Here is a 15,764-nt window from a genome sequence, read left to right as displayed (position 1 = left end):
TATGTTTATAGTTAGCTGCTGAGAAGCACATTTAACTTATATCTCAGGATAAAAAGTCATAGCATATTCTGAGAAGAATATTTAACTTATCCTGAGCTATAAGGTAAATATTCTTCTCAGCAGCTAACTATAAACATAAACGCTTCTTTTCAGGACATGCGACTTCTCAACATACTTCATAAGGGGTTATGTCTATACTGGCCAAGTAAAAGTCTTTGGTCAGAAATAAAGACCTTTTGGTGTCCCCAAAAGTTGATGTGTGTGTGTGCATGCTTATGTTCTAGTGGTAAGTTTACTTATGACAAATGTAAGCAACACATCTTCTCTACCCTGTTGAAACTGTATATCCAAACTTAATCGAAGCAGGAATGTATACTTAGTATTATAAATTAAGATGTCTCTAAAATTTAAAAAGTCACCAACATTTCCACAAATTCTTATTTTCAATCTTCAACCACTGAGCTTACAAATTTTCCTAATATAAACAAACCTGAACGCCCAGACGTATTTTAAAAGCAAGAAAATGCAATATCCTGAGCAATCAGAGAGAAACCAATAAAAAATAAAATGCTGGGTCAGTGAACACCTCGAGCGAATATTAAATGAAAACTCTTACAGCGTGACTTCAATTCCAAAAATAACACAGCAACATACGAGAGTTACAAAAAGCTATCCAAATAACCTCAGTCAAAACACCATTCTCGTTAACTGTTTGTGACATTAGGTATCGGAAGAATAATTTCTACTTAAATTCTCCTAGAGTTCAAATTTACTGTAAACCAAAGCACTGTATTAATCATTTTAAACCTTTCTGAGTCAATATTTATTTGTAGCCAAACACACACGTAATCACATACAGTGCTGAACCTCATGAAATGGGAATCAATTCCATGAGTTTTTCTTAAGTAGGTTTTAAGTTGGCAAACAGGTTCTATACTGAGCAAGGAAATGTTTCGTTGCTATGGAAACTTCATTCAGTTTCCTTCTTGGCAGGGTTTCATTTTCCATAACTGACCATGACAGAGGTCAGCGGCGTGCACAAATGAGGGACACGTGCATGGGACAGTGACGTTCACAGCTACGCAGCCTGACCCAGAGAAACCCGCATTCTAACCCGGTGAGGACCAACCGTTGAGCCTTCCCGAATGGAGACGTCTACACAGATCACGGATGCATCTAAACACACACGCACACACACACACTATACACACATGTTCACCAGTGACTCAGTGGAAATGTGGTATGTTTTTAAAGCACTCATGTTTTACACATAAGCTTTAATGACTTCTCATTCTCATATATAGACACAGGCTCAATTCATACCAATGGAAATCAGCTTGACATAAAATACAAATAATATTGAATTTGATATAAAATAACACAAGTAGATGTCTCTATGACTTACACCGCAGTTCTTACTGGAAGTGAAAATAGGTAGATTTCATGAAATTTAATTATCTATTTTCCCCAAATTACCAAGAGCCTACTTTACCAGGATGTTTCAGCATTATTTGGGATATTACCGATTAATTCAAATTCAAAATCAAATACGAGAAGTCAAACTATGAGACCACTCTTGAAAATGGCAATTTCCAAGCCTATGACATTGCATATCATATAAAAGAAACAGTCGTTTAAATTTGAAAAGCCAATCTCGAAGACAATATGTCAATAGAAACCCTTTGAATAGGATGCACTACATTTTGTTTTGCCTTACAGATAACACGATGCTTGGTGAGTATTTTGCTATTTTAACAAGGTCTTGGCTCTAAAGAATATGAATTCTGACAAGCAATCAGAGAGAAGGCCATCTCACTACCATGCCTGGAAAAAAAAAACACGGCACTGAAAACCTCTGACCCTTTTGGCTGGCTAGCATTCATCAGGCTTCGTGCAATTCCAAACAACTCCAATGGAGATGGTTCCATCCTCTTCCCTCTCTTTTTGAGCCTGTTTTCTCCATCATGGTGTTTACGGCCTATATCTCTGTTGAACACTCACCTGTGATTTTTTGCAGCAACGGTGACAGCTCGGACTCCTCACAGAAGACCTGAGCCAACGCTTTCTTCACCTTTTCTTCAGCCTCCCCCAGCTCTTTGTCCACTGGGGGCTCTCCAGTGACAGAATAAATATAGACGAGGAGGACGAGCAGCTCTTCGGGGCTGTAGTCATCCTGAGTCCTCTGATTCGAGGGCTTAATCATGGGCAACAGCTGATTTAATACAACAGCCATCGCTGACTCCCCAAGGCTCTGAAATAAAAAAAGATAATATGGAAACAAGTCAATCTTATGCAAAGACATAATTTATGCAGCACCTTAGTCCACAGACAGCTTGCAAACACGTCTGTGATGTTCACTGACCACACTGCTTTTCACTTGTGTGTTTCTTGTCCTGCAGAGAACACTGCAAGAAGTTTGGCAGTGGAGTTTTTGTTTTGAAAGACCTCGTTTATAAAATGGCTAGACAAATTTCAGACCCTTATATAGCACCTTAAGAGTGCTTAAGTAGGAGTCATTTCAATTTTAAAAATGAAAATGTAAATACTTCACACACTTGAAATTTTAAATAAAAGTAGCATATTTGTAATATAATATGATTTAGAAACCAAACATAGCAGTGTCTATATATCCAAATGAATGCTGATACTCCTTGAAAGGAATCATTGCACATTTTACAGCATATTCTTTTTAATAGTCTCTATTTTGGCAAATATTAGAATATTTATAGCAACAAAAAGTCATCTTCTCCTAAATCTGGTGAACAGAATAAGGGATCAAACTGGGTAATGTCACTTAGGGTTCAATATTTCTTTGGGTGAATCTGCAAGTAACTCATGTTAAAATGAGTTTTAAAATTTGTTGCTTTTAGCTCTTCTACCAACTTCTTGAGCGATGTTTAGCAAAGAATTTCAAAATTCTTTGCATGTGATAATAGCATTATATTATTAGAGTAATTGCATAACTTCCAAGAAGGTACACATATTTCTAGCAGAAATAGATAAATCCCCATTTTAAATAATGCAATTTAATTCCACTTATAATATAAAATAGCCCTATAAGATAAAACTCCACTATTTGTATTTATATTGAAATCAGGGGCCAAATTATCACAACTTGCAACTTACATTATTCATTCAGAAGTGTTCATTGAGCACCTACTATGTTCTAGGGATAGGGTAGTGAACAAACAAACTCTGTTCTCATAGAGTTTACATTCTACTTAGGGAAAACATTTAAAAAGCTAAAGAAATAAAATGTAAAGAATAGTCCTCCCATATCTGTGGTTTCATTTTCCATGGTTTCACTTATTTGTGGTCAACCCTGTTCTGACAATATCAAATAAAATAAGATATTGAGAGAGAGAAAGAGCGAGACCATATTCACATAACTTTTATCACAGTATATTGCTATTCACTGTTCTATTTTATTATTAGTTATAGTTAATCTCTTACTATGCCTGATTTATAAATTAAACTTTATCATAGGTATGTATAGGAAAAGACATAGCATATATAGGGTTCAGTGCTATAGTTTCAGGGGTCCACGGGGGATCTTGGGACATGTCCCCTGCAGATAAAGGGGGACTCTTGTAGTATCTTAGACAGTGCTAAATGCTATGGAGAAAAATAAAGCAGAGAAAAAAGATGGGACTTTAGGGTGTGTGTGTGTGTGTGCAAATATGCACTATTTTACATAGGAAAAGCCATGTTGAAAAGAGAATATTGGAATAAAGAAGAAGAACTCTTTATTAGAGAGCTCTCTTTATTCCACAGAAAGTCTCTCTCTGAAGAGAGAGCTAACAGGGAACAGCTTAATGTTGTTCTATATTGGGACGATTACCAAAAATGAGCTTTTCTAGTCATTTCCACACCTGGAAAAATTTGGATATATCATCTCGAGGTTAAGGTTCCTAATTATATTTCATACACAAAAACAGCTGTTACCATTTATTTCCACTAAAAATCTTGGATGTTCACGATGTACCACACAAAAACGAAACGCTGAGTCTTTGGAATGGATAAGGTAAAGATGTAGAAGAGAACAGAACAGAGATTTCACCGTTGCACGATCTACCAAATATAAACACACATCCTCCTCCGAAGAACCCGGGGCCAAAAGGTCTAAAGGCGGCCTAGGACGTCCCTATAGCTTCAGGAGTCTCTCTAGAGGGACCCCCAAATGTTCTTTCTTTGCTTTACAAGCTGCCAGCAGCAATTTAAAGGAGAGGAGTGCTGTGGCTGGCTTGTTAAAAGAGGGCTGCGAAGGCTCAGCTCTCATTTTTTGCTGTTTACTCCATTCCCACCGCCTTGGATGACAATAAGCAGATTCCTTCATTGCTTGATATCTCATTTTTAAAAAGCAGGTGTATACATAAAGCATCTGTCCTCTAGGAACCCTATGGTTCTCTCCCCCCCTTGCAAAAGGATTTTTTAAAAGATGGTTATGGCCAGACACAGTGGCTTACACCTGTAATCCTAGCACTCTGGGAGGCCGAGGCGGGAGGATCGTTCAAGGTCAAGAGTTCAAAACCAGCCTGAGCAAGAGTGAGACCCCGTCCCTACTAAAAATAAGAAAAAAATCAATTGGCCAATGAAATATAGAAAAAATTAGCCGGGCATGGTGGTACATGCCTGTAGTTCCAGCTACTCGGGAGGCTGAGGCAGGAGGATCGCTAGAGCCCAGGAGTTGGAGGTTGCTGTGAGCTAGGCTGACACCACGGCACTCTACCCTGGGCAACAGAGTGAGACTCTGTCTCAAAAAAAAAAAAAAAAAGATAGTTACAAAAAGTAAAACAGAGTAGGATAATCATCATAATCATTTGTAAAGATTCCCTCACTGCCACTTGGCCTTCAGTCTTCGTTTCCATTGATCTACGATACATGCTAGAGAGCAAAACCCCTCATTAGTGATCTCTGCAGACTTCTATTGTACATACCAATTATTAAAATTGCATTCTAAGATTTCTTGATGCATCTCAAGAAGTCAATAAGTGAGTTGAATAGAAAACCAAGAATACAGACCCGTCTTACAGAGGCCTGGGGTATGGTGGAAATAAGGAGATTCCATTTCCAATAGCCAGATTCCAATCTTGATCGTTCCCCTAACTCAGGTGTCTCAAACTATGGCCCGTGGGCCGCGGAGGACATTTATCCGGCCCGCCCACAGTGCGCACTCTCCAACGGTCTGAGCGACAGTGAACTGGCCCCCTGTTTAAACAGTTTGAGGACCCCTGCAACTAGTTCCTTAACCTCAGGGCATCTCTTTGTCTCTAAACTGACACGACCTGGCTAGAGGTTGGCTCTAAGTGGCAACAAGTCACATTATGCCCAGGTCTCCACTTTCACTGTCTTGCCCCCACTGCCCGTTTTTCTCCCTGTACCACTGGTGGTAGAAGGCAGCGAGTCACATTCTCACTGTTGGCTACACAGCAAAATACAAATGCTCAAAAGAAAGCTTCACCGTAGATACAGATGAACGGATCCAGAAATAATTGTAGCTATCTGTGTAGCGTGGGCTCCACGCACACGTGTATTTTCCAACCGTCTACTGAGAGAATCTGGAAGTAGCAACACCCGGTAGCAGTGAGTTCACCTGGTGGCCAGACCTTAGTTTCTGATATAACTCTTCAATACAAGGAACCAAGGATCCTTGGGGAAATGGCTGACTCTGAGATGGGGCAAGGAACATACAAGATGGTCCTGGAAGATCTTAGGGCCAGAAAGTAAGGAAGTGCTAAGAAAAAAAAAAAGAGAGAGAGAGAGAGAGAGACAGGAGCCAACTGAAAGATTTCCCAGTGACCAAAACTAAACAATTTGAAGAACAAAATAAATAAAAGTCGTATTTGATTATAAGTCAACATATATAGTAAATATCAGTCCACATGGATATAAATGGGTGATTAGATTAATAAATATAAATACAGGGGAAGAGACAAATCTTTCTTGCAGAATTCCAAATAACTTATATAGATGCTCTCCCTTCCAGGAGTGGAGTTTAATTCTCCCACTGCTTGAATATGGGCTACATGTAGTGACTTGCTTCTAAAATAGAGTATGGCAAGGGGAGTGAGGAGTAACTTTATCTTAGCTAGGAGATCAAGGCTAACACAACCAGTGATATCATATTGATATTATATGTCCCTAAGGTGATGTCATCTTCCCCAAGATGATGTGATGAGAATGGCACTTCACCTTTGTGGTATTCTTCCCCCAAACCTATAACCTCAGTCTACCCAGGACAAATCCCAATTGAGGGACATTTCCACAAAACACCTGACCAGTACTTCTCAAAACTGTCAAGGTCATGAACAATAAGGAAAGACTGAAAAACTGTCACGTACTGGTTGAGACTAAGAAAACATAACTATTACATGTAATTGTAGTTTCCTGGAACGCATAAACAACTTTAGGGGAAAATTAATGAAACCTAAATAAAGTCTGGAGTTTATCGTTAATAGTAATGTACCCATGTTAGTTTCCTAGTTTTGACAAATGTATCACAGTAACATAAGATTTTAACAATAAAATGAAGGATATACAGAGACTCTGTGTACTATCTTGGGAACTTTTCTGTAAATCTAAAAGTATTCTAAAATAAAATAGGGAAGGGGGGAAGGGAAGGAAGGGGAAGGGGAAGGGGAGGGAAGAGAAGACTCAGTGTTGGAAGAACTCCTAACAACCAGAGCCATCAGCCAAGGACTGACCCGGAAGCAGTGGACTCCCATCAATGGCAAAGGGAGGCAGGGTGGTCATCTGCCCGGATGGAGCAGACGGAACCTGTGCCATTTCGGCTCGGAAGGTCAACTAGACCATCCTAGTGCTATCTATAAAAGCACGGCTCCAGCCTGAATGTATATCCATTGGCCGCTCTCCTCTGCTCTCAGAATGGTACCTCAATAAGAAGGAAGAAAAAGATCAGTGATTTCCTAAATTGAAAACCTTATTAAAGGTGGAGGAAAGCATCTCAGGAGGATTGACAATGAGGATGTGGGAATAAGACGATACACCTGGGTTTGAATCCCGGCTGTACCACTTATGAGCTATGTGATTTGGGGCAAATTATTTAACTTCTCCAAGCCTCAATTTCCTCATCTCTAAAATGGAAATAATACTGTACATGCCTGAATATTAGGCAATCCTGTATCATAGGCACCTATTTGCATAACATTGGGACAATTGCTTAAACTACTTTTGGTTTAAAATCATCTCCGCAATAAGGCACTGTTTGTAAAGACTAAAACATAAAGTGACTATTCCCTGGGGGCTAATTTTGGAGAAAACACTTTATCTCATTTAGGAAGGTACAGGAATAGCTTTTGATTGTTCCGAAGATTTAACAATAGAAGTGAACCACATAGCACACAGTCTCTGATAAACGTAAACTATTGCAATGGCTACTGCCACCTACTACCCTGTAGGCTCCTTTCTTGCCCAGCAGAACTGATTAAGATGGTTGGTAAGGGACCGGGCGTGGTGGCTCATGCCTATAATCCTAGCACTCTGGGAGGCGGGAGGATTGCTTGAGCTCAGGAGTTCAAGACCAACCTGAGCAAGAGCAAGACCCTCATCTCTACTAAAAACAGAAAGAAATTAATTGGCCAACTAAAAATATATTAGAAAAAATTAGCCAGGCATGATGGCACATGCCTGTAGTCCCAGCTACTTGGGAGGCTGAGGCAGGAGGATCGCTTGAGCCCAGGAGTTGGAGGTTGCTGGTGAGCTAGGCTGATGCCACGGCACTCTAGCCTGGGTGACAGAGTGGGACTCTGTCTCAGAAAGAAAAAAACAAAAAAACAAAAAGATGGTTGGTAACAGAATGAGGTACCTTCTAGGAATAGGAAGTTAGTAGTCCTAAAGGAGGGAGGGGCAGCCTACAAATATTGGGTTTGAAACCACATCTTGGAACTGAGCTGCAGCAGTCAGTAAAAGGTCAAAGGCAATATAAACATTATTAAGCACTGCCGTTTAGAAAGAACACGCATAGCAAAACATCACCACATTTAAAAAATGTCTTCTTTATAAAGTGCCGGGATTAAGTTTCTCATTCATTTGGATATAAATGGACCCACTAGTAGGAGGCAGAAGACTTGAGCTGTGTCTAGAGTGACAAAATGTTTTGTTTATCTGCAGTCTGGGGCTTGTGTTATTCTTGAACGAGTCCCAGCCACTCTAGACAAAAGGCCCTCTGTAAAAATGTGTGTTGTCTTTCAAAAAAGCTGACCTTTTCGGGTGAATTAAAATGCCTTTGCAAAATCAGAGTTGGTCTCTCTGCTGGCTGCGTACGTAGGCAGGAGGAGCAAGGAGACCGTATTCCGTGTGCCTGCAGAGCAGGTCAGGCCGGCCCTACACCTGCTCCCGGAGGTGCAGAGCCTACAGACACTCGGCGCAGCCACTGCTAAAGGACCCGTCTCTACAGCTCCTCCGAGCTTCGCCCAGCCATGTGGATGCAGGTCCACACGATACGACCAGCGGGGGTCTGATGGAGCGCCCAAGCCTCTTCTGCCCAAAACATCTCTTGCCATCACTTGCTATCAGACTTGCCACAGGCTTTAAATTCTCATAATGAAAGTCACTCTGTTTCCTTGGGGTCTGGGCTCCTTTTTATAAGCCCCAAGCAAAATACAAAAATGTAACATGGTGTGTGTGAATTCATTGATGTATTCATGTTATCAACAAATGCATCAAGAAATACCGTGTTTCTCCGAAAATAAGACCTACCCATAAAATAAGCCCTAGCGGGATTTCTAAGCATGTGCGCAATAGAAGCCCTACCCCGAAAATCAGCCCTAGTGATGGGTGTGGCTGTGAAAATCAGCCCTAGTGGTGGGCGTGGCTATTAAAATAAGCCCTGGTGGTGGGCATGGCTATGAAAATCAGCCCTAGTGGTGGGCGTGGCTATGAAAATCAGCCCTAGTGATGGGCGTGGCTATGAAAATCAGCCCTAGTGATGGGCGTGGCTGCACAGCGCATCTGCACAACCCATGCATGTCGTCGCGGATCGGGAAAGAACACTAGCAGCCCTTCTCATCTGCCCCGTGAGAGCTCTAGTGCTCCACAGGAGAGATCGGGGCCAGTGGTTCTAAAGGAAATAGTTGCAAGACATTCAGGATGGAATTTGGGGTTTGGAGAGTTAGGATGATATTCCAGAAGAAGATGACTTCACTCTATTTGGATCAATGTAGATTGTTGTACCCGTACTTCAAAAAAATAACACATTCCCCGAAAATAAACCCTAGGGTGTCTTCTTGAGGAAAAATAAATATGAGATCCTGTCTTATTTTGGGGGAAACATGGTATTTACTATGTACATGCTTTATGCTAGACACTATACTGTGCTATACTCTGGGCATAGAAAGAACCAAACAAGACACAAGACTCAAGAAGCTTACAGGTGAGTAGGGGTAGGAGAAAAGAGTTGTGACAATACAGTAAATAAATTCCTTAGTAGAGGTATGCATTCGCTTTGGAAACACAGCAGAGGAATACCTCAATCCTGGGAGATATCAACTGAGACTCAGGATCTCAACTGAGTCTTAAGCAGTCAGCATGTAGCATCAAGGAGGAGCAAAAGTCTGAGAAATGAGAGATGGGATCCTTCCTTTATTCCTTCAACAAATATTTAATGTACCCTTACTAAGAGCAGAATACTGGTACCCAAAGAAGCCCACACCCTAGTCCCTGGAAGCTGTGGCTGTGTTACCATGGCAACAGGGGCTTTGTAGATGTGATTAAGGTTGCAGATCTTGAAATGGGGAGATTATTCTGCATTATGTGGATGGGTCCAATCTAATCATACGAATCCTTAAAAGCAGAGCGCCTTTCTCAGCTGTGCTCAGAGACAGGCATGATGAAGGGGCAGAGAGATGCAACGCTGCTGGCTCTGAAGAAGAAGAAGGGAGGCCAGGAGCCATGGAATGCAGGAGGTCTGTAGAAACTGGAAAAAGCAAGAAAATGAATTCCCCCCTAGAGCCTCCAGAAAGGAAGACAGCCCTGGCGACAACTTGATATTAATCCAGTGAGACCTCCAGAACTGAAAGATAATAAATTTGTGCTGTGTAAGGCCACCGAGTTTAATTTGCTACAGCAGCAAAAGAAAATTAAAGCCAGTGGTTGGTGTGAAGTAGGGCATAACAGGGAAGGGTTTGAATGTTTGGTTCTTCCAAACTCATGCTGAAATTTACTTGCCATTGTAGCAGTATTAAGAGAGGGACCTTTAAGAGGTTAGATCCAGGAATCCTCAAACTACAGCCCGCGGGACATGCCGGCCGAGGACATTTATCCAGCCTGCCGGGTGTTTTTGCCGCCGCTGCCTGTCCTGCTTAGCAGCCGACTCGTCCCAGGCCCACAGTGCGCATGTGTGGAATGTGCATCGCACTCTCCAACAGTCTGAGGGACAGTGACCTGGCCCCCTGTTTAAAAAGTTTGAGGACCCCTGGATTAGGCCATCATGGGTGGGCTTGGTGCCATTACAGAAGAGCCAGTTCGGCCTTCTCTTCCTCTCTCTTGGCCTTTCCATCTTTCCCCCATGGGATGACATGGTGCAAGGGCCTTTGCCAGTTACCAGCACCTTGACAATGGACTTCCCAGCCTCCATAACTGTGAGCCAATAAATTTCTGTTCATTATAAATTACCCAGTCTCAGGTAGTATTATAGCAGCACAAACAGACAAAGACACAAGGCTCAAAAAATACTTGCCGAATGATTAAATGAATAAGCAAGAGCAGGTGTGAATGGCACAGTGGTACCTGTTCCATCTGTACCACCAACGATCCAGTAAGTATCTTCATGGAAGGCATAGAGACACACAAAATGTAAAACTTGCCACTTAATGTTTCCTAAAACTAGTCAGTCCAAAACCATGTAGTCTCATAAGTCAATATTCCTCAGGTCCAAAATAATTATATAGGACAGTGGTTTTCTAAGTGTGGCCCACAAACCCCTATGATTCCAGAAAACCTTTCAAGAGGTCCACAAGGTCAAACTTATTTTTATAATAATGCTAAGACATGCTTTGCCCTTTTTGCTGTGTTGATTCTTGCATTAGTAGTGCAAAACCGTGGTGGGTAAATTTCCTGGTAATTTAACACAGAAAAGGGCAGCGGCTGCAAACCATACTAAATAGTCATTTATTCTTTACCACTATGCTATGTACTCACAGTTGGAATTTATTTTCAAAAGTCAGTTTCACTTAAGGGCTTAAGTGTCACTTAAGAGCCCTTGATAAAGCAGTAAAAATTATTAATTTTATGGATGCTCAACCATAAATGTCTCTTCAATAGTCTGTGTGACAAAATGAGTGTGTGTGTGAAGCACTTTTGCTGCATACTGAAGCACAGTGGTCGCCTCTAGAAAAAGCACTTGTACAATTGTCTGAGTTGTGAACTGAACTATTTCTCAAATGCAATAGCATTATTACTTGAAAGAATGACAGAGAAATTGAAATTATTAAGACTTGGGTATTTGACAAACATTTTCTCAAAAAATGAACAAAGTGGGCTTGTTCCTTCAAAGAAAACAACAGACATATTTATCGTCAATGACAAAATTCTGGCTTTTTAAGCAAAAATTGGAATTCTGGAAAACTTGTGTCTGCCACTGCCAGATTCTGTATTCTTAAAGATTTTACGGCTGAGATCAGTGGTGACATTAAAATGTGAATTTTTTTGAATTGCATAATAATATGTGTCAACATTTGGAAGATCTGTGATAATTCAGAGAACCCATGATTTCCAAATATTCAATGCGTGATGTTAAGAAAATCAGGTATAGGCAAAAGGTCTATCCAAAATACAAGATACGCCAGTGGATTTTAATGTAAAAGAAAAGAAAAGCTCACTGGTATGGTTTCCAATTCCACATTACAACTTATCTTTAAGAAATCACTGCTGGAAACTAGTTCAACCTCTGTGGAAAGCAATATGGAGATACCTTAAAGCGATACAAGTGAATCTACCATTTGATCCAGCAATCCCATTGCTGGGCATCTACCCAAAAGATCCAATGACACTCTACAAAAAAGACACCTGCACTCGAATGTTTATAGCAGCACAATTCATAATTGCAAGGCTGTGGAAACAGCCCAAGTGCCCATCAATCCAAGAATGGATTAATAAAATGTGGTATATGTATACCATGGAGTACTATTCAGCTCTAAGAAACAACGGTGATATAGCACATCTTATATTTTCCTGGTTAGAGCTGGAACCCATACTATTAAGTGAAGTTTCCCAAGAATGGAAAAACAAGCACCACATATACTCACCAGCAAATTGGTATTAACTGAACAGCACCTAAGTGGTCACATAGGTACTACAGTAATAGGGTATTGGGCAGGTGGGAGGGGGTAGGGGGGCGGGTATATACATACATAATGAGTGAGATGTGCACCATCTGGGGGATGGTCATGCTGGAGACTCAGACTTGTGGGGGGAGGGGGGGAAATGGGCATTTATTGAAACCTTAAAATCTGTACCCCCATAATATGCCGAAATAAAAAAAAAAAAAAAGAAATCACTGCTGGTAGAGTTTAGATATGGTATCAAAAAGAATATCCACAAACATCTGAAAAAGCCATCAAAATATTCCTCCTTTTTCCAACTATGTGTCTGCATGCGGCTGGACTTTTTTCATAAGCTTCATACAAAACAACATATGGCAGCATATTGAATGAGGAAGCGAATATGAGAATCCAGCTGTTTTCTATAAAGCAAGACATTAAAGGGATTTTCAAAAGTATAAACCAATACCATTCTCTCTTTTATTTTTCTGTTTTGGAAATATTGTTACTTTTCATAAAAATGCTATTTATATTGGCATGTAATGGGTTTATTATTTTTAAAGGAATTAATAAATATTTTAAAATCTTTTCTATTTTAATTTCTAACACAGTAAATATCAATATTTACCAATTTAAGGATGTGACATCCTATAAAGAAAGCTTGCTGTTTTCTACTCTCTTTTCTCCTTCCCGTAGCTGAAATGCACATAAAGTGGTTACAAGCCATCTTCAGCTGTGATCTAAGACAGGAAGGCTAAGCAGCAAAACAGAAGGAAAACTGGTTCCCTGTATCAGAGCTTCTCAAAATTTAATGTGCATGTGGATTACCTGGGCTCTTGTTAAATCCATTAGGTCTGGATGGGGCTGGAAGATTCTGCACTGCTAACAGATTTCCAGGTTGATGTCAACACTGCTGGTCCACGAACCACATTCTAAGTGGCCTGTGGACTGGACCACCCAGCTATTTCTAGACTACAGTGTGAACATGAAATACGCTATCCTGTTTGAGTCACTGTATGGGGTTCTTTTGGTATAGCCCTTTAATCTGAATACTAACTCATAATCGTATATCTCCACCCAAATTTCTCTCCTTTGCTCCAAACCCAGTCAACTGCCTATTGGACTCCTCTACGAGTATATCTTACTTGCGAATATAATTCAATATGTCTAAAACTGAGATCAACATTTACACTCCAAAATTTGCTCTTCATTCTCTATATCCTATACTATCGTGTGATACATCATTCTTCCAGTTGACCAAGTCAGAAACCTGGACCCTACCAAGAGCTCTCCCTTGCTCCTGCCCCATAGAATCAGCCAAATCCTGCTGATTTTTTATGTTCAACCCCTCTTCTCCATTCCTTCTTCTACCACCTAAGTTGCAACTACCATTATCTCTAGCCATGATTTATGTCATTTTAAAACAGAAAGTTGATTCACTTAAAATTATTTAATGATAAATAAAGGTTTCCAGATAAAGCCTTTAACATGACATATGCATTTTGATTTACCTTCTTGGCCCTAATTAACTGTTCAGCCTCATTCATCACAAATCCTGTCCTCAGATTACAATTCAGCTTTGCTGAACTACTCGCATTTGCCTTTGTGCTTTTTTTTTTTTTTTGAGACAGAGTCTCACTGTGTTGCCCAGGCTAGAGTGAGTGCCATGGCATCAGCCTAGCTCACAGCAACCTCAAACGTCTGGGCTCAAGCGATCCTCCTGCCTCAGCCTCCTGAGTAGCTGGGACTACAGGCATGCACCACCATGCGCAGCTAATTTTTTCCGTATATTTTTCATTGGCCAATTAATTTCTTTCTATTTTTAGTAGAGATGGGGGTCTCGCTCTTGCTCAGGCTGGTTTTGAATTCCTGACCTTGAGTGATCCTCCCACCTCAGCCTCCCAGAGAGATAGGATTACAGGCATGAGCCACTGAGCCCGGCTGCCTCTGTGCTTTTGTACAGGCTTATCTCCCGCCTAGAATGTTCTTTTCCCTCTTCTCCACCTGTCTCAAGATTCAACTCAAGCATCACCTCTGACCTTCCCTAGAGGGCTTAAATGTACCTATTTTGTGATTCCAGAGAGCCCTCGACCATGGCTCTTCTCACCCTGAATTTAATCATTTATTCATGTCTAGTTCCCTTCTAAGACTGAAAAATCCTTGGTGGCCAGAACCACATCTTACTCCTAACGCCACCTCCAGGACCTCGCTCAGTTCCTTAAACATAATTGGTGTTGAAACTAGACTCGTTTCTACCACGAAGTAGCTGACATTAGAAAAAGAGAAGAAAAATAAACATTTATAAAGACATAAATATAGATGATCTAATTTAATCCTCCTACTTACCCTGTGACGTAGGTGTTATTATTTCAGAGGAGAAAATTGAGGTTGAGAAAGGTCACTTGTCAAGGAGAGCAGCGGGTGAGTGGTTGAGCTGGGATCCAACCCAAGACTGTCTTCCCCTAAAACCAGTATCTGGCCCACTATTCATTTCTTCTCCAGTGTTTCCCAGTCACAGGAAAACCAGAGTTTGCGGGGAAGGGGAATCTAGAATCCGTTGGCACAGGGCTGATTCTGACAAATAGTCAAGGGGACCCAGCTCATGAGACAATAGGTAAATCACACGAGAGCAGGAGGAGCAGGAGGAAAACTCAACAGAGGTAGGACTATCAATGTTCTAGAATGACATAACAGAGCACAGGTAATCTACTCACTTTCAGCAACTTAAGAGTGGACACGAGGGACCCCAGAACCTCAGTCAAAGTTTATGCCTCCAGTGGAGGGATGTGTGGTTCCACAAAAATTAAGGCAGACTTTTCCAACCAGGATGTCACCATGCCATGTTCAACCTCTCCCATGCCCTAGTGACAGCTGGCTGGGGTCTCAGCAGCCAGTGACCCTGGGCCAATGGCCTGCAGTTCTGCCAACCCAGTAGTACTGTAGAAATAGCATCATTTTCTATGTGTACCTACTACTATGTGGGAAAGGATTGGATGTACCAAAAAGATATGCACAAAAACGAATCAGATCCTGAAGTCATCAAAGAGGGTAGACAATGTCTCTAAAAGGAGCTGATTGAAAGACAATAGACTGAGACTATGGCGTGGGCTTCAGATGAGAAGAGGCAGGGAGAGGCTGGTGCTAGATCCGTGGTGTGGACGTTGTCTAGGCAGGCTCAGTGCTCATAGCAAGGGAAGCTGAAGGCAAGGTGGTAAGACAAGAGGCAGAGAAGGGGCTAGATGAGTGAGGGCCCTGTAGCTGGCCCATTGGTAGAACATTCGCCTGTCTCCCAAGATGGAAGTGACAGGGGGGTCTGAGCAGATAACCAGTGTGATCTTACCTGTTTTAAAAGGCTGTCACTTAGGCTGCAGCAGAGAGAATAAACTCCAGCAGGGCAAAGATAGAAGCAGGGAGATGGAAAGCAATTTCAATAAACCAAGTGAGAAACGATGGGGTTTTGGACCAAGGGAGGCGCATGGGAGGGAG

General features: G+C 41.3%; 1 protein-coding gene across 2 annotated transcripts in view; it reads right to left on the bottom strand.

The window, feature by feature from the left end:
• Window positions 1-15,764, bottom strand: part of SCFD2 (sec1 family domain containing 2) — a 311,415-nt gene that overhangs the window by 202,075 nt on the left and 93,576 nt on the right. For both annotated transcript variants that reach the window (XM_020284618.2, XM_075997920.1), the window contains exon 5: window positions 2,002-2,251. In XM_020284618.2, the coding sequence (XP_020140207.2) occupies window positions 2,002-2,251 (250 nt within the window). The remainder of the gene's footprint in view (window positions 1-2,001; window positions 2,252-15,764) is intronic.

The sequence above is a fragment of the Microcebus murinus genome, chromosome 26 (genome assembly GCF_040939455.1).
Source record: "Microcebus murinus isolate Inina chromosome 26, M.murinus_Inina_mat1.0, whole genome shotgun sequence".
NCBI lineage: Eukaryota > Metazoa > Chordata > Mammalia > Primates > Cheirogaleidae > Microcebus > Microcebus murinus.
Note: the sequence above shows the minus strand (reverse complement) of the source record. Positions and strands in the feature narration are given on the sequence as shown.